The following is a 20,766-nucleotide window of genomic DNA, read 5'->3' as shown; positions in this document are numbered from 1 at the left end:
CTCGTGTCAGTCGCAGAAGGATTGCTTAATAGGGGATGCTAGGGTAGATATATCACTTCTGTTTAAGCGTTCTATCGTTAAAACTCCTGAATAAAGCAAAATTAAAATTGCAACATGGAGAGGGATGAATTTTAGCTTAATGTCCACAGGTTTCTTTGTCGAAAAACTTTGAGCACTTCTTGCAATAAGGTATCAAATTTTGGCTAGATTTTTATGTTTCGATGTACCTTGTCTCAGTAATGAATAACAGGATAACTGCCAAAATTGATAGTCATATTTCATATATGGCTGTCTTCAAACGGAACCTAAAAAATGATTTGCGCATGCAGCATGCGAGAAAAAAAAATGTTTCTATGTTGGTTTTGTATAATTAGAGATGAAGCTGAAGATTAAATTTTTTCGTTTAATATCATATTAATATAATACTAGAGGTTCAGGTTGTTGGCAACAAAATGCAGTATAGGCTGGAAACGTTTTACGGTGATCGAATGAGTACTTTTCTAGAAAAGGAACATCAAGTTCATAAAAAATTGAAAAATGTCATTCCGAGAATTACACTATTTTGTGTGGGTGCTAGCTCACTTCAACTCTCTGTCTTCTTCCACGTGAAGCTCACCTTCCTTGCATCTCCTGCACACTACACATGATTGAAAACATTCCCGAAGTATCTTAATGGCAATAAAATGAAACCCGACGTCTTGCTCCGTCGACATTGAAACTGCCCCATGGAGAACTTTCACCTATATTTAAAAAACGCGTGCTACAATGTACATCGCTGTTGCTGATCTTATTGTTACCGGTATTTTTGTCCACGTACTGATGACGTTGAGACTCTCTCTTCCTCGTTCACTTTGCATTACTTCTTGGCATGTTGTGTAACCACAACGCACTAAAAAATTTCAACTGAAAACGCAACACTTGAGCGAAATTGCACAATACACCAAAGAAGCAGCAGCGATCATGCAATGTTTAAATGGCGCAAATGTTTACAGGTAAATGGCTTGGAGCGGTCATCCACAGTTGCCGTTGAACTGACTTGCTCCTCGGGCTTTGTAGAATTGTTTGGTGCTGTAACCCAAAAAGCCATGTTTTGATCGGTTTACCCTACCATCCCCACTTAAGAAGGCAAAGGAAAAAGGTTCCGAGCAGGTGGATCGTGTACAAGCAACGACATGAAGAAGAGAATAAAATTCGTCGGCCCTTCCACTGGGTGAAGATGGTTAACCAGCCAAGCTGAAACGTGCGGCCATGGTGTTTATCACTGGATTATTCTCGATAATTCATTAAATTATTTATTTAATTATGAGGTTACACACACGTTCGGCTGCGATGGCTAGATTGACGTTACTGGCGGTATGCCCGCAGTCCGCCATTGTTGCTTGCGTTCGATGCTCTAGGAAAGCGCATCGCATTAATGCGCCAGGCGAGGGTAGATTTACGGGCGCTAGTCGACTCTCGCGGGGCATGTAAAGGCTTGGCGCTGAGCCCTGCTCCCTCAAGGGCTGCAGAAGATAGCGTCAACCTTTGCCTTTCCTCACGAACTACTTACTACATGTAAAGGCAGGATCGTCGAGAGCGGAGGCGGGGGCGCCTAACAAGACGTTCGATGACAACCGTGAAGCTACTGAGAGGCGACGCTACTGAGAGGGGAGAACAGAGGCGGTGGCGCCTAACAATACCTTCGATGACAACCGCGAAGACGCTACCGAGAATCAAGCGAGAGCCGAGGGGGGCCTTTGACGACACCGTCGCTACATGTAAACGGCGTCGCATCGCCTTTCCCAAATGCGTTTGGAAATGCGATGCGCCAAGGTCGCATTCATGTACGCTATACAGCGGAACATCACTATTATCTAACGCAGAGATGGTTGCACATCTAATACATACGTTCGTCCTCTCTGCGCTTATTCTTTCCGTGTGTCTGTTGTGTGTTGTCATGTTTTCCAATTTTGCGCATTTAGCAATCAGTCATAAGAATTAACCAACTAGACTCTCAAGACATTCTAATTAACACTATAAGAACTTTCCAAATAATCTGCGAGTTAAAATGATGAAATGTTATTTTCAAAAGTTGCTTAACAAATCATGTCTATAAAAGTGTTTTAATAGTAATTATTGCGCTTTCATATCCTTTGAGCTTACATATTCACAGATACAGAAATTCAGGTCGGGTAAGTTGGTCGTGATTTATCTTCAAAGAATAAAATGTTACTAACAAACGTGTGATAATAGATAAGGTGTAATTGCGGATCCCGCGTTCATTAATTACTCGCGGATCATAGTTTTGACAAAAAAAGTAGGGACATGTTATTGCTGAACTAAGCCAGCCTGTACTTGCAGCATATTTTTCGGGTAAAAAAAACTTTAGGGCCTAGCACCATTCAAAATGTGCAGTAAGGTCATGAATCCAACCGATCTGAAGGAGGGAGACACATTCAGCTTACAAGACCACAGTCGCAGCAAGACATGCTTAAAAGAAAGAAAAAAAAAGAGAAAAGGCGCTGAAAAGGCGCGTGCGAGAAAAAAAAACGCAGTACAACCGAGTAGTTCCCCCCCTCCACGGACGATAGCAAGGCTCGTCAGTGGGTAAGGGAGTTAGAGGCGAGGGGGTGGTGGTGGATGGGGAAACCTACCCGTCCGTCCGCCAAACTCGCCCTCGTCGAGGAACCGCTGGGAGGAGAAAAGCGAGAAGGGAGGGGGAGGGTTCAAGTGAGTACGCCACGTGGTGGTGCCTTTGGGAACTAGCCCGGCATGAGCCGGAATCCTGGCCTCGGTTCTGAGATTGAGGTAGAAAGTACCCCGGCTATATCATAATTCTAAATGAATGAATAAATAAATTTTGACAATGAAAATAATAAAGATAGCAACGGAGAGTTCACTTGTCGTATGTACAAGCCACAAACCGAACAATATGTATTCAATTCAATTCTATTTTTGACATCAGAAGACAATGACGTTGTGTGCAGTAGATAAAAATTAAGCCTCGGAAATGGGCTTGAAAGCGACCACTGACATTTGACAGACAGCAACACGATGAAGCTAAAGATGATACAAAATTAGCATTGCACGTACAAATATACTAAGCAATCCGAGACTGTCAAGTTCACGCGTCGCTCGAGCACACGTGCGCAGTCCTCATTCACTGGTGCAAGATTTCTCCACCTACTAAATGGTTGTGACCTCTGCACTTGGTAATGTAATCACACACAAATAATCACCGACGCCGTAATTATTAACAATTGAAATTGCGATATTGTCTCTTTTTTTACTTATGCCGTAAGAGGAGCGCTGCGGTAACAGGAGCGTTACCTTCAAAGATTTTTAGCCCACTTTATTTCTTTCTTGATCCAGCTGGTGCACTAAAAAAAAAATAAAGCACCAAGCATGAACCGTCAGGTCTCACTCACCCTGAAGCGGCGGAGGAGTGGAAAACCGTTTGCTTCATTAACGTCCAGATAAATACGCAGTGTCTCGCTAATACTGTGCAGGGCTTTGGAAGCTTGCAGTGGCGCTTGTAAAACAAAGTACACAGTCACGGATTTCTTAGTGCGTGGAAAGACGTGATGACTCGCAGCACGTCGGCTACCATGCCCCTATTGCTGGTTATTCTTATTGGCTTGTGTGTTTCTGCGCATCACCGCTAATACTCCCTTTTATATTCAGACATTTTGTTGACTGACTATATACATGCATACTCAGTCTTCTGTGTGGACTTTTCGTTTAACTTGAAGCTTCTTTTAACCGGGAGCCTATGTTCAATTTGTTTAACTGAGCTTGAATCTTAGCCGAAACGAGCACTGTATGGCTGCCGGATAGAGTGGATTCCCTATATGGATGTGCGCACATCGGTCGGGATAAAACCGCGGCTATCGCGTGACATAATTAATTAATGCAGCAACTCTGGGCAGCGCCACGCGTCGGAAACGTGCACCATGGGGTCGCCGATGTAACCTGTACAAAACGTATACACGTGCTAGTATAGTGCTGCAAGCTACATGTGTGGCACCAGACTCGTCAATAGACTTAACGTGAACATTCAGTTTATTAGTGTGCCGATCACTGAATAACTGAATATGACTTTGTATGAGGAGTTCCATACATCACTCTCCTCACCATAACTTAAGCGCTGCAAGGTTTCTGGGAAAAAAAAAAAAAAAAAAAAAAAGAATGTGCTACTCGTTTATTTCCTCGCTTTGCGCAGGGCTTGCTCCTCAGTGCTCGCGTGCGTCAGTGCATACGCAGTTTCTGCATCGCGAAGTAACTCGGACGAAGGAGTCCTTCGAGAGGCTGCGCACAAAATAATAATAATAATAATAATAATAATTCTTGGCACGCTGAAACCCGTACGGACGATGAGCATAACGAAATTTGCTTTTCTCCGGCTCTTCTAATCCCACGTCTTCATCGCCGGGTAAACTTTTCTAAGCACCTGGTTTTGATGCTGAACATCTCGAAGTTATGCCGGACTACTACCGCGAGCTACGAAGCGGGGGGAAAAAAAAAAGAAAGATTGGCGTGGCTTTACATATTCATAACATTCTTGCAGTACTGCCAGCTTCCTTGCGTAATTTTTAGCTTCTGTTTTCGCTTGCAGCGGCGTATGAGCGCAGTGCTTTGCACGGATCAAGGGCTTCATTTTTGGGGAGTACTGCAGATGGCGTACATTACAATCATTCCGGGGATCAAACCCATGGTAATTTGACTGGGCAAAGCGCTTCAGCGCTAGCACTATGGACTCTATTTTGTTAGCTGCGCCATAAGTGACTTCGTTCATTTTTTTTTTAATTCTTTCGAAGAAAAATACGATTCCATCTCTCATTTTGTTCTTCACGGCGGGGGCTGTGTACCAGCATTTCTAGTAAAAAAATTTCCTTTGTGTTTGTGTGATAAAAAGTGTTGCGCGCAGCTTCCGTTTTACTTCCTTAATTGCGTTCAAGTGGAGATGCTCGAAAATCACTCTCCTAAATTAGCTGCTTGAGGTGACCTGTTGATGAGCTTCTTTACATAGCGTTCGCGATCTAAGCTGATTAACATTTCTTTACGAATAATTCAGAACTTCAAATCACAAACTAATTCCTGACGACCTGTCACGACTGTCGTCATAATTTCATTGCATTTTATACCTGCAGTGCCGGCCCTGTCAGCAGCTTTCACGGTTTTCTTTATCTATAGTCGCAGAATAGGTTAAAATACGCAACTGTTAATTCCCCTATATTTTAACGAATCCTTTTTTTTTATGCTTGTGATGTGTAATTTTTGTTCTTGTTGGCGTGGGTGCTGTTGGTGTTTTTCCGGGTGTTTTAAATGGAGTGACCCGCCACTCCTGTTCAGTTTAAGAGTATTTCAAACTTACTCTAACTAGGGTGCATCGGCATGAACTGCAGACACAAACCCGAATCAAACAAGGGTGCAAAAGGAACACGTCGTCCGTGCAACGACAAGCGTGATTCGTTTCCCTTATTCATTTCGCATTCTTCCCGTTAATACAACTTTCATTATAGGACGTAAAGAATCGCTGTCCTTCACAGCGCATGTGCCCAGAACCCGTTGCAACATTACGTAAAGATAATCAATTTGCACAAGCGTAATAGTAGGGCATTCAGTCAGCTTAAACTCAGCCGGTAGGGAAATGAGAAATTGTGTTTCGTCGACTGGTTCACTTTTATTTTTGTTCACGCAAGAGACTGATTTTCGCCCCCGAAAGCTTTGCCAAAAGGCGATGCCGATTTTTTTTTCTATTTATATAATTTCAGCACAGGTTCCTGAATTAAGTATGGGGGTCCTAGTTGCACGCGACTGAAAACGCTGGCTGCACTTACGTGAGAAGGATGAAATGTGGCTTTTGGCTCACTTAATTGAATTTATGCTTCGCATCGGCAAGTTTGTTCGTCATGAAATATGTGAATCAGCGCAAAGACTGATTGATTGAGGCCGATTGATGATCAAACAAACTAAGACACGCTGATGCAAAAAGCTCACGTGGAAGTCACTGTCTATTTGTGTTGATTATGAGAAGCCGAATGAACATGCAAGAATATTGTGACGGGGTGTCACAGATAAAAGCGGGTCAAGATTTATAAGCAGAGACTGTTGGCTGAGATGGCCAAGATGGCTGAACACGCGCAGCGTCCCCCGGCGATCGTCGTCTTCTTCCTTGATGCAAGGAGGCGGCCCGTAACAATATGAGCGTGAAAACAGCCATATACTTGCAAGCACTTAGGTGAAAATGCAAAACAAATTTGCATTTGGTGTCTTTTGCACTGGTTCGTATTAATGCGTACGTTTTGTCTGTTTAAACATCATACGAGATGCACTCGCGATATAAGAAGCTTCAGTAATCTAGAGTATTTTATCCACACGTAGAAAGAGGAGAAGGAGGAAGAAACGTTATTCGGCAAAAAGAGAGAGAGAGAGAAACACAATCGGGCTTCTTCTTGCTTGTACCAGATTGAACCGACACCTGAGAACCGACTTCGCATGCTAATGTATTTAGAAAAATTTTATTGCAGCAAGAACCACAAAATTGGGGCAGTTTTAAAAAAGGCATGAGGACTGGGCAAACAGCGAAGCTGGCCCCACCTAGCTTCGTCGAGAAACGCTTCTCGTATGATCCACACCGCTGTCTCTCGCTTTTCGCTGTCGTGCACGGAGCTAAGCGTAGAAAAGTTCGTGTCGAACCACAGTCTATTGCACACTCGGCAACTGTGTCGAAACTCACTGTTCAGAAACTCGCGGGCAAACCGTCCGTCGGCACCTCCCGTGGCTCTCCGCACTTGCCGCTGAAAATTATCCAGGACTCGCAGGCCCGGATCGTTTTGGCGACGCTTCTAGCTGCTCAAACGGGTTTTCTCCCTATCGCGGGCTCGAAACTCTGGATCTTCTGCCATGCGAAGTCGTTTAGTCGCCGCTTTGCCGGCGCAATACTGTGGATCGGCCCGAAGTCGTCTCATCCGCTCTCGAGTAGCGGCGCGCGGTCTTTCGCGCCGCGCATCCTCTTCATCGGGAGTCACGATCTTCTTCGGTCGCCCCATTGTGGCGGTGACGCGTAGCTATATATACCCTGCGGGACCCTGACGTCACGGCGGCGACCAATCCTCACAGCGTGATGACGTCATGGCTAGGCAGAGCTAAGGCGAAGCGAGGCGGCGCGCGCGATGACGTCATGGGTCAGCTCCCGCAGCTGTTGCGACACTCGGCGCAGCTGGTGCGAGGCGTTGCTAGGCGACGCATATGACGCAATCGCTGGGCGAGGTTTTTCGGCGTACACCGAACGGTGAAACACCACCGGCTTTTCGCTTTTAACAGTTTCGCTGTTAAAAAAAAGGTACGAACATTTTGAGTCACCACGCGGACGATAACATGTACAAAGTCCCGAGAACGGTTTGCATAGCATGTTTCCACATAAATGTCTGAGTCCACACGGCCTCACTAACATGTGTTATAGACTTAGACCAACAGAAACACACAGTTACACAAACTAATTGTCACAGTATATCTTGAATGTATGACGATGATTCTATATAATAATATAATAATATAGTTTGACGATGATTCTATTATAATAAACAGCGGGCAACATGATAATTATCCGCAGTATTCTATTCGACGACTGCCGACTACCGCCGGCCCCGCTTGTCTTTCGCCGTCGCCGAGTTGTGCCAATTGGTCTAAGGGCGCAAGTTCGCCCAATAAACTGTTTACTTCCGAGTTCGTGGTTCTTCCGCCTGTCTGCATACATATGGCCTGCGCTCCTCGCTATGTGCCACGTGACATATATTCGACATGCGCAGTCATTATTTCTTATTAAAGGCAAGGATAAAATGCGTACATTGGCGCCGGTGAATACAGCACAGTGTCATTGCGTAAGGCTCACAAACTGGTGGTGGTAGAAAGGGGTTCGTTATGAGAAAAGAAAAGGTTGGCGCTATCATCTGCAGCCCTTGAGGGAGCACGGCTCAGCACCAAGGCTCGCCGACCGCATCGATGGCCTTTTTTGCCTGCAGAAACCGCACTCGGTGGACCAGCGCGCCCTGGACGACGTTGTGCTGGAGGCGGTGGTGGACGCGCTGTCTTACACCGTGGCCGACATCAGTTGCTCGGGGCAGAAGGACTTCCCCAGCTTCAAGCACCGCGCACCTGTCTCCGAGATAATACAGAGCACGCAGCTTAGTCAGGTGGTGAGTGCGACCCTGCTTTCTTTCTTTCCCTTTGACGTCATTGATCCCTGCACGTGCCCTCAGTGGGCAGCAGAGTAGTGGGACAAATGTGCAATCAAAATTTTATTCCGGTCTATTTATTCACCTACTGACAGTTTTCGTTCTTTATTTTGTTTTTTTCGGCCGTTTCGATCGGGCAGTTTTTATGCACTAAATGTAACAAGAATTTACCAGAGCGAACCCTTGTTTAATTTAGAACGGCATGTGATCTTTCTTCAATTATAAACAGTTAGCTAATCACAAAGAGACGCTTTCGAAATCTGTGACATGTATGGCGTGAGGTGGAGGTGGAGCTGGTTGCGAAGGCGACATCCGTTTATGCGCTCCTTCTGGTTTACCAAGCTTCCATTCACGATGTGCATTCGGTATTCCAGGAATGCAGTCTAGCCTATCTAGTTTAACTTGAGTTGACTACTGTCTTCAGTGGTCCCTTCAATGTACTGCACACGGCTAACGATCAGCCTGTTGAGATAAGCTCCAGTCTTATACCTGCGTCAATGCTTTAATTTTCCACGTACTATAACGTTCGATTTCTGTGCTTGCAGGATGCTTCAGCGCCGTCCCACAAGGTCAAGCACGATCACCGACTCCTTGTGAAGGTTATAAAGGCTTCCAACTTAGGCGGAAACAAAGGTACGTGTTATGTTGCTTATATATTATTAATATTACGTTCTAGCGATTATTGGCACTCTTCTCTGGGATCTGATAAAATATTTGCTTCTAGTCGGTTTGCTACACGAATTTGTGTGTTCATGTTTCATGTTACATGATAAGTTCTTGTCGTTATGCCTAAGGCCCGTAGAAGAAGTGAATAAGGAAGAAACAAGAATAGCTGGTAGCAATTTACGCTTAATTATCGCTAATTCAGAGCATCGCACACAAGTGAGCAAGACGTGGCGAAGCACCAAATAAAGAGTGCCAGTTAACATGGCGAAAAACGTATCGCCTTTGTGACGACAGAAAGAATTCTCCGACATCGTAACCCACAGAAGCATGAAAGGTAACACTTAAATAAGTAAATAAAGCGTATAAGAGTTTTTTGGTGCTGCCATAACAGTCCACCGCCAGGAAAGTAACGGGAGGCAAACCTCTTCTCTGTGCACAGGCTGCAAGGAAGTGTACTGCGTGGTGGAGCTTGACGAGCCCCCGCATCGCTGCACGACTACCGTTGCCAAGGAGACGACGAGTCCTTTCTGGGACGAGCATTTCCTCTTGTGAGTTCTCTGCTCTTTAATCTCGGGAGCGCTTGCTCTGCATTTTGCATAGCTGCCTCGGTGCCGCATCGTGGTACGAGTGTGGGCTGGGGCGAACAGGCTGCAACGGTCTCACCGGAAGTGAAGCCGTGCCTGTCTGTTTTCAGTATATCTATACAGGAAATTTACAAGGGCTCGCGAAGGAGAGGGTAGTAAAGGTAAAAGGAACGCTAAAGACGCCATGCTGTAGCAATAGAACCAAGAAAAAAGAGAAGACATAATTCTTAAAAACTATTTTAAAGACATTTAAATTGTTCTCGTAAGACTCTTCCCTAGAACTAGCAAGGTTGAAGTCACTGATTGCGACTCGTAAATAGAAGTCCGCAAACGTGAAATAATAATTGATAGCAATGCGCTTCTTTTTAAACAGCATTACACTTTGGCCTGTTTATACGTTTTATTTCTTGGTTTAGGCCGGAGTATGATTATAGTTAAACATGCTTATAACGAATTCCTGAATATAACGAAGTTTTTTATTCCCCGCCGTTACTCCATAGAAGCACATGTATTTGAGGCCTCTACGTAACGAAGTAGCAGCGGGATACCCCCTCGAAATAACGAATTTTCCCCGCCGACAGATTTCGCCCCAAATTTTGTCATTTTTGCGCGAGCAACAACCGGAAGCACCTTCTCCGCCGTGACGGAATGCGAAGCGGCGGCGTCGCGCTTGGCGCGCTCTGCGCCGGCGGCCAACCGTGGTGGCCAACCGTGGTTGGTCGCCGCTGATTACGTAAGCCTCTGAGTTCAGTGCGTTCCATAATATCGTCCTTGTACTTGCACTCAACGGCGACAAGCTTCGTTAGCAAAGCGACCTTTTGTTGTTCCTCGCGGTAAATGCCGCGGCTTGATGAAGCGAATGTTTGCGCTCTTTCTTTCAGCACCCTCGACCAGAATTCCTCTGAAATACTGTTCGAGATATACGACAAGAGCAGGCCTCAAGGAGGTACGTAACAGGCGCGGACCTTTCACTCTTGCTTTTCCTTTCGTGATGTCGTGCACTTTCCGCGAGTCGAAATCGCGACTTAAAACATTCCATCACAGAAATTTGTCCTGAGGTTCAGTTTTGTGCGTTAATTGGGGATTTGATTGCTCACAACAGGGCATCTGTGTAATGGAACAAGGTAAAAGGTAATTAAGTAAGTCTCATGGATTAAAGTAACTCTCTCATTAACATTTATGATTTTTTGTGCTTAATTCTTGGAAAAGTGCCGCAGACAGGTTTCGCAATGAATCCGCTATTCAAACTTTAATCCACAAGCCTGAAGACGTGTTACACAGATAGCCACTGTCCAGAGAGAGAGAGAGAGAGAGATTGTTTTACATCCGTGGCGCAAACCGCCGTCTACGTGCCAGAAGTCCGACGGCATATTATGAACGATGAGTACATCCTAGTTATCCAGCATGCTTCAAGGCACAGCTTTGCTGCCGTCGCAGCTTATGATGTCTAATGCGTGTAGGATGGAATACAAGTTTGTTTTGGAGAACTTTTCAGATGAACGCCTTGCAAACGTAATACCTTTCCGTTTTTTTTTGTTTTTTTTTTTTTTTCTTGAACGCTCTTATGTAAAACCAGCAATGCTGTGCGTACTCCCAAAAGTCTCAGCTTGTAAACATCCCTCAGTCATTGCACCTATGCCTTGTTTTGTCAGTGTCTCGCAGCGTTTTACAACGAAGCTGTCTATGGCTAGGCCATGGCGTCCGCGCGGAAGAACTATCATCATCAGCAATGGCTCGAGCGTCGTCGGCTTCTTCCACAGCTGACTCGCTGGCGTTCCTCGGCGCAACCGCGCGAACGCGCTCGTGCCACTACTCCCGCGTCCGTCGTCGTCTTCTCCTACAGTTGGCTCCGTTGCCGCTCATTATTCCAGCTTAGAATTTTACTTCTGTCGTCGCAATGGGGAGGCTGCGTTTACCTAGAAGGCACAGCGCCTAGCAACCGAGGTTGAACGCGATTGGCTGAAACGCCAGCCGACCCCGCGACGCCCCCCCCCCCCCCCCCCCCCTTAGCAACCGCTGTTAAAGTGCAGCTAGTGCCTAGAATATACTTACGTATATTCTAGGAACTGTAGTTAAAGCCCCTTAACCGCTGTGAGTTCGCCGCACCGTCTAAAGCCTGTTTCACATTTTGCGAACACATCTCGCGATTTTCTGTTTAACTTGTTTGTTTAAATTTATTTATTTAATTTATTTTATTAGAGCAAATAATACGCGTGCCTTGTTATTTAAAAACACGTCGACGTTTAAATTTGTTTTGCAGTGCGCAATCGGGGTTTCTGAAATCCAGTGCAAGGAGACATGGCGGAGTAGTAAACAGTTATTCGCAGCTGGTCGTTCAACGCGTTGTGCTGTCTCGTGTGCCTTTAATGTTTATGTCGCTCTGCCTGCGCTACAACAAATTGCAAGATGACCTATCAACAAGCCCGTATAGCTACCGAAGTCTCGGCATGGTTAATATGTGCGGACTGCGGAAACCATGTATTGGAAAACATGCGCGGCCACGTGCTTAATGGAAACGCCTGTGAATGCAACGTTTAAAGTGTGCGGAAAATCATACGAACTCGTTTTCTTTGGTCTCTATTACCTGCGGCTGAGATGGAAGCCGAGCAGCAACATTTATTGATGTGCGCTTGTGTCTCCGTACTCTCGTAGTGGATCGACATTCTTCAAGCAATCAGTCTTTTCACGTCATTGTTGCCATCACCGCTGTACTTTAATATTATTTTCTCGGGTCACAAAGGTGTCAGCAAAAATCAACATCAGTGTTTTCTTGCATATGCAAAATATGGCAAAAGTATTTTCTTCTTTTCCACATTTCTTAATTTATATTTATTTCTTCTTGCCAGACCGCCTAGAGGATGGGTGGGAGAAGTTACGGAATGAACGAATCTCATAACTGCACCGCATCGGAGACAGGAAAAGAGTCAGCAAGGGAGGGGCTGTGGGATCGTTAGGTCGGTGGTCGGGTTCTGTGCTAATATAAAATAAATGTCACTATGCTGAAATGCCAACCTGCAGCACTAGTGCTGCAATTTTTTTAGACGACTTGGTCTTGGTGAGCAAAGACGGCAGCTGTGAAGATCATCATCATCAGCATATATATTATGTCCACTGCAGGACGAAGGCCTCTCCCTGTGATCTCCAATTACCCCCGTCTTGCGCCAGCTGATTCCAATTTCCACCTGCAAATTTCTTAATTTCATCACCCCACCTAGTTTTCTGCCGTCCTCGACTGCGCTTCCCTTCTTTTGGTACCCATTCTGTAGCTCTAATAGTCCATCGATTATCTACCCTACGCAATACATGACCTGCCCAGCTCCATTTTTTTCTCTTAAAGTAATTTAGAATGTCTGTTATCTCTGTTCGCTCCCTGATCCACACCGCTCTCTTCCTCTCTCTCTCTCTCTCTCTATATATATATATATATATATATATATATATATATCATCATCAGCCTATATTTTATGTCCACTGCAGGACGAAGGCTTCTCCCTGCGATCTCCAATTACCCCTGTCTTGCGCTAGAGTATTCCAACTTGCGCCTGCAAATTTCCTAACTTCATTATCCCATCTGGTTTTCTGCCGACATCGACTGCGCTTCCCTTCTATCGGTATCCATTCTGTAACCCTAATGGTCCATCGGTTATCCTTCCTACACATTACATGGCCTGCCCAGCTCCATTTCTTCCGCTTAATGTCAACTAGAATATCGGCTATCCCCGTTTGTTCTCTTATCCACAGCCTATATATATATATATATATATATATATATATATATATATATATATATATAGCAAAATTCAATTTTTGCCCTTGTTACTTCTGCCTGCTCGTCACTGCATGCCAAAGAGAGCCATCATATATAGGCTACGCAGTGGGTCTTTTGGCGTCAAGTTGTCACTAAATGTGCCTGAAAGCATCCGAAGAAGATGGTGTCGGGAACTAGTTGGCAGAAAGAACTTCAAAAGAGCATATCTTTTAGCTAAGGATATTTACACATCGCAGTATGGGACAAGCTCTGACATGACATCTAACATCTCAGTTACCACAAAATTACTTCTTTATTATTTGCTTCTATGTACTTTGAAGCGTGACGAAAAATAATTGAAGCAAGCAATACGGCTCTTGCGAGTATACTTAAAGTAACTACCTGGCTGTTCCCTAGGAAAGCGAAGATGGGTATCTTTATAAAGATTTTTTAACCATGGTTAGGCAAACAGCTAGCTGCTATGTTGCTATGCGTACAAATGGGCTTTGCAGCTTTCATTTTTTCTGGCGCTTCGAAGGCTTTTTTTTTTAATTTTATTTATTTATTTATTTTGTGTGTGTGACTAACGCACATATTGCTGCATGCTTCCTTCCAGACAACTTCCTTGGTCTTGGAATTGTTAGCATTTCGGAACTTAGAAGAGTGCCCAGTCAACGCCAGATCATCACGTTGCAGTCGAGACCCTTGGAGTATGACAACGTGTCCGGCTCCCTGACAGTAGAGGTAAGGCATGTGTTCAATTTACATATTCGATGATGCTATGATGAAGGAGGCCCCAGGATTGCCTGCAGTAATTCTTCTGGCTCCAGAGCGAGTTTCCGGTGGCATACGTACGCTGCACTGAGGCGAATGCATAAATAGATGGAAAATTAAGCGGTGGAGATGCAATAAAGACATGTGCGAGCACACACACCCTACATCGAAAAGCATGAATCTGCCGCTTGATCCCGTGGCGCCTTTGTTAATGTTAGCAGCGCGGCGCCATGTTTAAAGCGCTTCACCATGTTTAAAGTCATCCAAGCAGATTTATTTCGAGATTACTGGCCGACACTTCAAGTCTGAATTCTCAGCACATCGCTGGACATTTTACCTTAATTAGAAAGACCCTAGGCAGTGGCGTAGCCAAAATGTTTGTTTTTTTTCGGTGGGAACGTGCCCGTCGTGTAACCCCTTACCCCCCCCCCTCCCAAGAAAAAAAAATTTCGCTGTTTCGCCCGAAAGGCATCGATGCATCGATTGCGATAGCAAATTAGTAGGCAACCATACATATAGTAGCTTTATATATATATATATATATATATATATATGTTACATATAGTAGTTTTATCGTATAAACTTGTAAACATTCGCTTACTAAATTGACAAGCACGATGTAACGCGTGCACAGGTAAACACGAACGCATCTCGCTCGATGACCACGGAAGCTCGCTGTCAAAACGCTGAATTGAAGAGGCGCGGCAGGAGCAGCGAGCGAATTGACCCTCGTGCTGTCTCTCACTTCAATGCGAACGTCGAAAGCACAGCGCATACGAAGCTACCGGCACTAGTTGCACTTTGTTCACATCGCAAATCTCTTTGAAGATGAGGCCCGCGCGGGCACGTACTTTTTCCCCGACTCAGATCGCTTTCAAGGTACGCAACCGAAGTAAACGCCCCCCCCTCCCCCTCTTGTGTTTCGCGCGCGACAGAAAAAGCTTCATGTGCGTCGGCGGCCGCCTTTCTCCGTCGCGCGCGGGGAAGAGGAGGGGGGGGGGGGGGGATATAAAGAAAGAGAGAGAAGGTTGAGGTGGTCACCGAGCCCTTTGCTGTCAGCGATAGCCAGGCGGATGCATGACCTCCAGGAACGTGAGAAGGTGCCTGAATGGGGATTCGTGGCGCAGGCCAGGGAACAGAAGCTGCGATGCCGAGACCGCAGGGAGTCCCAGGTGTCGAAATGATGCATAGAGAGAAGCCCTTGCTTTGGAGAAATCGGGGCAGAAACAAAAAAAGATGGTCGATTGTTTTGGCCTTGCCGCACGCTGAGTTATTCAGGGATGGGGCCAGGTCTTTGCTGTACCTCCAGGATGCCGTCCAGGAGCAGCTGATCCGGAGGTGCAGCAGGAGAGACGGCTCCTGCCTTGTGAGGCCGCAATAGGGAAATGGACGTGGGAGTTGACCGCTGGTGATGCACCGATCTGGGTGGAGCTATGTAAGGTGCTGCTTCAACATGTGCCTTGCATAGTCGAAGGCTGGAAAACTGGATGAGCCGATTAGGGGCTGGTTGAGCACTGCGTCACGCAAAGGCGATAGTATCGTCCGAAAATATGTCCCCAGATGGCATGCTATATGGTCTGGATCGTTCGATGTAACACTTGGCACTACTTGTCTGCTTTTTCTTAAGCCGCCTACATCTAGGCCTCTCGCCATAACTGTCCAAAACATGGCAGCCATGGCCAGGGCAGACTTATGTAATGAATTACATGTAACTAATTACTTATGATCTATTACATTGGTAATTTCGTAATGTAACGAGGGCAGTTTTTATTTTGTGACGCTCACTGTAACTCAATTACTTTTTTTCAGTAACTAATTACGTGTAATGATCGAGTTACTTTACTGACTAGACAAGCTGATACAGGTGACTCAGCCTTAGGACTCTGAATTTGGTGTGAACTACAGTACAGTAGAACCCCGCTGTTACGTTCCCGGGTGCTGCGTTTTCCCGGCTGTTACGTCGTTTTCGGCCGGTCCCGGCACAGCTCCCGTAGAACCCAATTCATTGGAAACCCCGCTGTTATGTCGCAACTGTGGGACCGTTCCCGCATCATACGTTGCGAACTGCCACCCCGCGCCGGCCCGAGCGGCCATTTTGACTTTTCATGTCGCTTGGCTTGGTTGCTTGACGATGACATTGGCCGCCCAAAGTGCCGGGGGCGACACTTACGACGTATTTTTGGTTTCCGCCAACAAAAGTATGGCCCTTGAGATCCGTATTTGCTATCTAAAGATAGTGTCTATGACGCGTTGCGGCCTTAAAATTGCTTTTGGCTCATAGATGTTCCGTATAAAGTCCAAGGGCGATAACGCCGTCTCCGCGCGCCATATGCTGTATGTGCGAGTGAAAGCGTGTGAGGGGAGCCGACGACCCTGTCTAAAGCTCGCGCGCGAATTAGAAAGAAAAGCAGGGAGGAAGCACGCCTTCTTCCGTTGCGCTCCAGGCACCGGCGAGGGAGCGAGGGGGGAGGGATAGCGGGCAGCGTTGCGCTAACTGCGTACTGCGCGGCGGCGCACGTTCGCGCGGGCCGTATCTGCGTTGGGGGCAGAGTACGCAGTGTAGGTGCGTCGGCGGCTCGTAGCTTTGTGCGTGCTGTGTGTTCTCGGCGCTCAGTTTGCGTTGAAGCGATAGACAGCGCGTGTCCGCGTTCATCGAGTGTGATGTGTTCATGTTTGCCTGTGGGCGCTGACACCATGCTTGTTAATATAGTTAATAAGCGAATGTTAACAAGTTTATACGGACGATAAAACTACTATTCTTACTTTGTATAGCTGTCTACCATATTTTCTTATGGCAATCGATACTTCGGCTGTCGGGCGAAACTACGACTTTTTTTCACACTTAAGAATTAAAATAATATTGTGTGCAGTTCAACACTACTGCCATTTCTAAATTTTTCCTGTTTCCCGGCTCTTGCGTTTCGCGGCTCTTATAGTTTTTTTTTTTTTTTTTTTTTTTTTTTTTTTTTACGGTCCCGTGAAAAACGAATCAGCGGCGTTCTACTGTAGAATACCCGAGATTGTGCCACGCAGCAGCCTCGCAGGTGTGCAGTTCAGATAGGCAAATATGGGAGCGCAATGTTTGTTTCCTCATGTTAATGCTCCACCAGATATTTGCCGACGAATTGAACCAGTGCTGGTATATGTCTCGATAGCGACATCCAGTTGGGATGTTAAAGCCAGGAAATCGCCTGTGGAGAATTTGTACAGTTTTTCATTGGCCTAACTGCAACAATGAAGCAATTCACAGAGGACACAGATGCTGTGTAACAACAATCTTGTGTGTTAAAACACCACATTACCCCCAAGTGCGTACATCGAGCGAGTTTTCATTGTTGCTGCTGATGTATTCACGAGAAAAATGAGGGAAGATGACCAACAAAGTTTTGAAACCCTGTTGTCAGTAAAGATAAGTAATGTAGGAAGGGCTGCAGAGAACATGCCAGGCCAGCTTGTTCCGATTACGGTATCTGTGAGATCTTAAAAAAGTTCAAATGAAAATAATGTAAAAGTAATCGATTACTTTTGAGTAATTCCTCAATTATTTTCGTCGGGCAGTGATTGGTAACTGTAATCAATTACATTTTTAATGGAGTAATTCTAATTGTAATCAGTTTTTTTTTCTGTAATGTGTACAAATCTGATTCAGGGTAGCCTCCAGAGGAGGGGCTCCAGACTTTGGCTTCCGAGAATGGTTTGTCATCTAAGCAGCTGAGACCATAATATGTACCAGTGCAGGTGAATATGGCCCTGAATTGTATATGTACCTTAGATGCACCATTGCTGTGTATATGGTTATGAATTGTATGTAAAGATTTGCACCAACATATTTGACTGTGTGGTATTTCTGTTACATCACAGTTCCTCTACATGGAGGGCTCCCAGATTCCAGTTGTGGCAGACTCCCAGACGACAACTGAGTTTGCGCCGCACTCGCCGCAAAGCCGCATTGTCGAGAAGAACAGTCGAATAACCTCCGACGGAAGGGTCATCACCACAACCACCATCAAACGATCGCCAACGACAGAAAGTGAGATCATGGTGCTCTTGTGTTTCTGCTCCGCATTTGGCAACTTCAAAGCTCACTGGAATGCCTCGTTGTATTTGAACCTTGATGCCGCAATAGAGCAGTTCAGTACCAGCACTAGTGACCTTTATTTAAAGGCGCCCTGCAACACTTTTGTATGGGAGCTTAGTCACTAGACGTAAACACAGTCACGAACACCTCAGACAAATATTACTATTTCTGTCTTGCTGCTTAGATTTCAAAGTTTTGCTCAGACGGTTGCCAACCCTTCTCTTGAAATTTTTAAAACTTCTGCCACTCTTTTTTCCGGACTCATACGTAGAAGTAATCACAATGCATACTAGAAGCTGTACCTCAGGCAAGAGCTGAAGCACAAAAATCTCATTGCTAATGAAGTGACGTACCTATCTGGTGGCAGAAAACATCACATGCGCCAATATAACAGTACTGTGGCCTGTCATGATGCGATGCATCCCATGCATCACATGGCCCCTGAGATTAAGAGCTTGACAGATTGTCTCACCAAACTTGAAGTATAAAGCTCAGCGCCATGATGGGCATGCTAACTCTATCTGGGGGGCAGAGCATGGTGTGGATGGGCATTATTGCATGCATATAGGCACTGTCTATAGCTTTGTGTGCAGTAGGAATGAGGAATGACGTGACTGTGTAGGTGAGCTAGTTGGCACATTATTTGAGGACAAAACAGAGCTAAGAAAGAGAAGTGGGTATGGCGAGAGAGAGATGACTCAATTAACTAGGTGTAGAAAGAAAGGTTCATGAGGAGGTGTCTTTTAATATCAAATGCATTCTTCATGTTTCAGTAAAGGTGTTGGAGGGCCCATTATCATTTGCTTAATCAGCACAAATTGGCTTGTAAATCATACTACATATAAAATTTTGGTGTTGTTCATGGTGCAATAAAAGCCGCTTCATACTAGTTCATTTACATGAGTGTCTAGTATCGATTAAAATATTAGTACATGCTGCTGTGACAATGGCCTCAGCAATGATGAAATTCTAGTAGTACTGTATTAAGAGGAAGTTAGATGCAATTAAGTGCCTTGATCAATTTCCCTGAAGAAACAATTTGGTTGCCATAAAACTCAACTCTGTGTATTTCCTCTCTTTTGTCATCTATGTTTCTGTTACTTGCAGTGGCTGCAAATTTTGTCCACTCAGGCACAGGCTTAAAACATAATAGTGGCTGTACCATATGCAGTGCCCTTCGCTTTGCATGCACACTCAAGCATACCATATTTTGTGCATTCTATTGAAAGGCACATTTCATCTTGGTGCTTCTGAAACGAAGTCGTTATAGAATCTATTCATGTCTTTTGTAACCTTGCAAGTGGGTGCGCGCGCCACATTGTGGCTAGCAACACAGCCATTTGCTTAAATCTTGTGTCATTCGTTTATGAGTAAACTTAGCTTTAGTTTTAATTGTGGTATGTGCTCACAGCCTATTCTGTATGCGTGGAGGAGGTGCACTCGCCTATAGGCAGAGGAGCTGGCCCGTAAACAGAGATGCTTTGGCATGGCATCGTGAACAGTGATATCAGGGCCTCTGCTGAGTTTCTTGTTCCTCCATGAATGGCAGTTGCAGTTGTATTGCAGTATTGTTGCAGTTGTTCTTTTCCCTCAGCAGTGGTGTTTCCATAACTGTGAATATAGCAGATTTTCAATGCTGTTATCACAGTGACCATTATAAATAATGTCTAATTTTGTGTCAGTTTTATACTGTTGTGAAATCATGTGACATTCTGGCATATTCCCTTCAAATATGACACACATTAGGCAATGCTTCTGAAGCTGTACCTCATTTTGAAATACCTAGTATCATACACAGGAATCTCTGCAATTAAGCTAACAAATGGATATGATTGTCAAAATACAAATTTTCATACTAAGTACAGAGCGGTACAGAAGTGGTGGCGTGGAGCAGAGGTAGAACACCCGACTTCAAATCTGAAGTTCGTAAGTTCGAATCCTGCTCCAGTCCACTACATTTTCAGGCATGGAGTGGTGCCTGACACCGGCAAAAAAAAAAAATATTGCCGAGAGCTAGTGGGGCTATACTAGTTCAGGTGCAACCAAACTAGGCAGGCCCCCAAACTTCATCAAAGTCGCTCCCTCACCAGAACAGGAATTGGCCTCCCTGGTGCAGTATTCGGCCACTACCTCCCTCATGACTCCGACAATTAACCCATGGCCCTCAGTCCCCAGTGGCTGCGGAGCACCTGACCAAGGCGGTGGTCAGACCTGCGACGTGGCAGAGGGTGCTAAGAATCCCTGGGTCCGGACAGGCCGCCAATGGAAACTGAACCTGGCAACGTTCAACACGCGTACCCTCTCGAGTGAGGCTAGCTTAACAGGACTATTTGAGGAATTAGCAGGCATTGCCTGGGATATTATTGGCCTTAGTGAGGTTAGAAGGACTGGTGAAGCTTACACAGTGCTGACAGCCTATTGGCCACATCCTCTGCTACAGAGGTCTTCCAGAAAAGAGAGAATCCAGGGTAGGATTTCTAGTTCATAACAACATAGCGGGCAACATTGATGAATTCTACAGCATTAGTGAGAGGGTAGCAGTCGTCGTAATAAAGCTGAATAGGAGGTACAAAATGAAGGTAGTACAAGCCTACGCCTCAATTTCCAGTCACGATGATGAAGAAATAGAACAGTTTTATGAAGATGTCGAATTTGCAATGAGAAAGGTGCAAACTCAGTATACTGTAGTCATGGGTGACT

The 20,766-nt window shown here is 45.3% G+C and overlaps 1 protein-coding gene across 1 annotated transcript in view; it reads left to right on the top strand.

The window, feature by feature from the left end:
• The window catches only part of LOC119456788 (serine-rich adhesin for platelets), an 88,335-nt gene that overhangs the window by 12,480 nt on the left and 55,089 nt on the right, over positions 1–20,766 (top strand). Inside the window, exons 2-7 of the mRNA XM_049669076.1 lie at positions 7,931–8,177; positions 8,762–8,849; positions 9,322–9,430; positions 10,348–10,412; positions 13,831–13,958; positions 17,850–18,018. Of these exons, the coding sequence (XP_049525033.1) occupies positions 7,931–8,177; positions 8,762–8,849; positions 9,322–9,430; positions 10,348–10,412; positions 13,831–13,958; positions 17,850–18,018 (806 nt within the window). The remainder of the gene's footprint in view (positions 1–7,930; positions 8,178–8,761; positions 8,850–9,321; positions 9,431–10,347; positions 10,413–13,830; positions 13,959–17,849; positions 18,019–20,766) is intronic.

Source organism: Dermacentor silvarum, chromosome 6 (genome assembly GCF_013339745.2).
Source record: "Dermacentor silvarum isolate Dsil-2018 chromosome 6, BIME_Dsil_1.4, whole genome shotgun sequence".
NCBI lineage: Eukaryota > Metazoa > Arthropoda > Arachnida > Ixodida > Ixodidae > Dermacentor > Dermacentor silvarum.
Note: the sequence above shows the minus strand (reverse complement) of the source record. Positions and strands in the feature narration are given on the sequence as shown.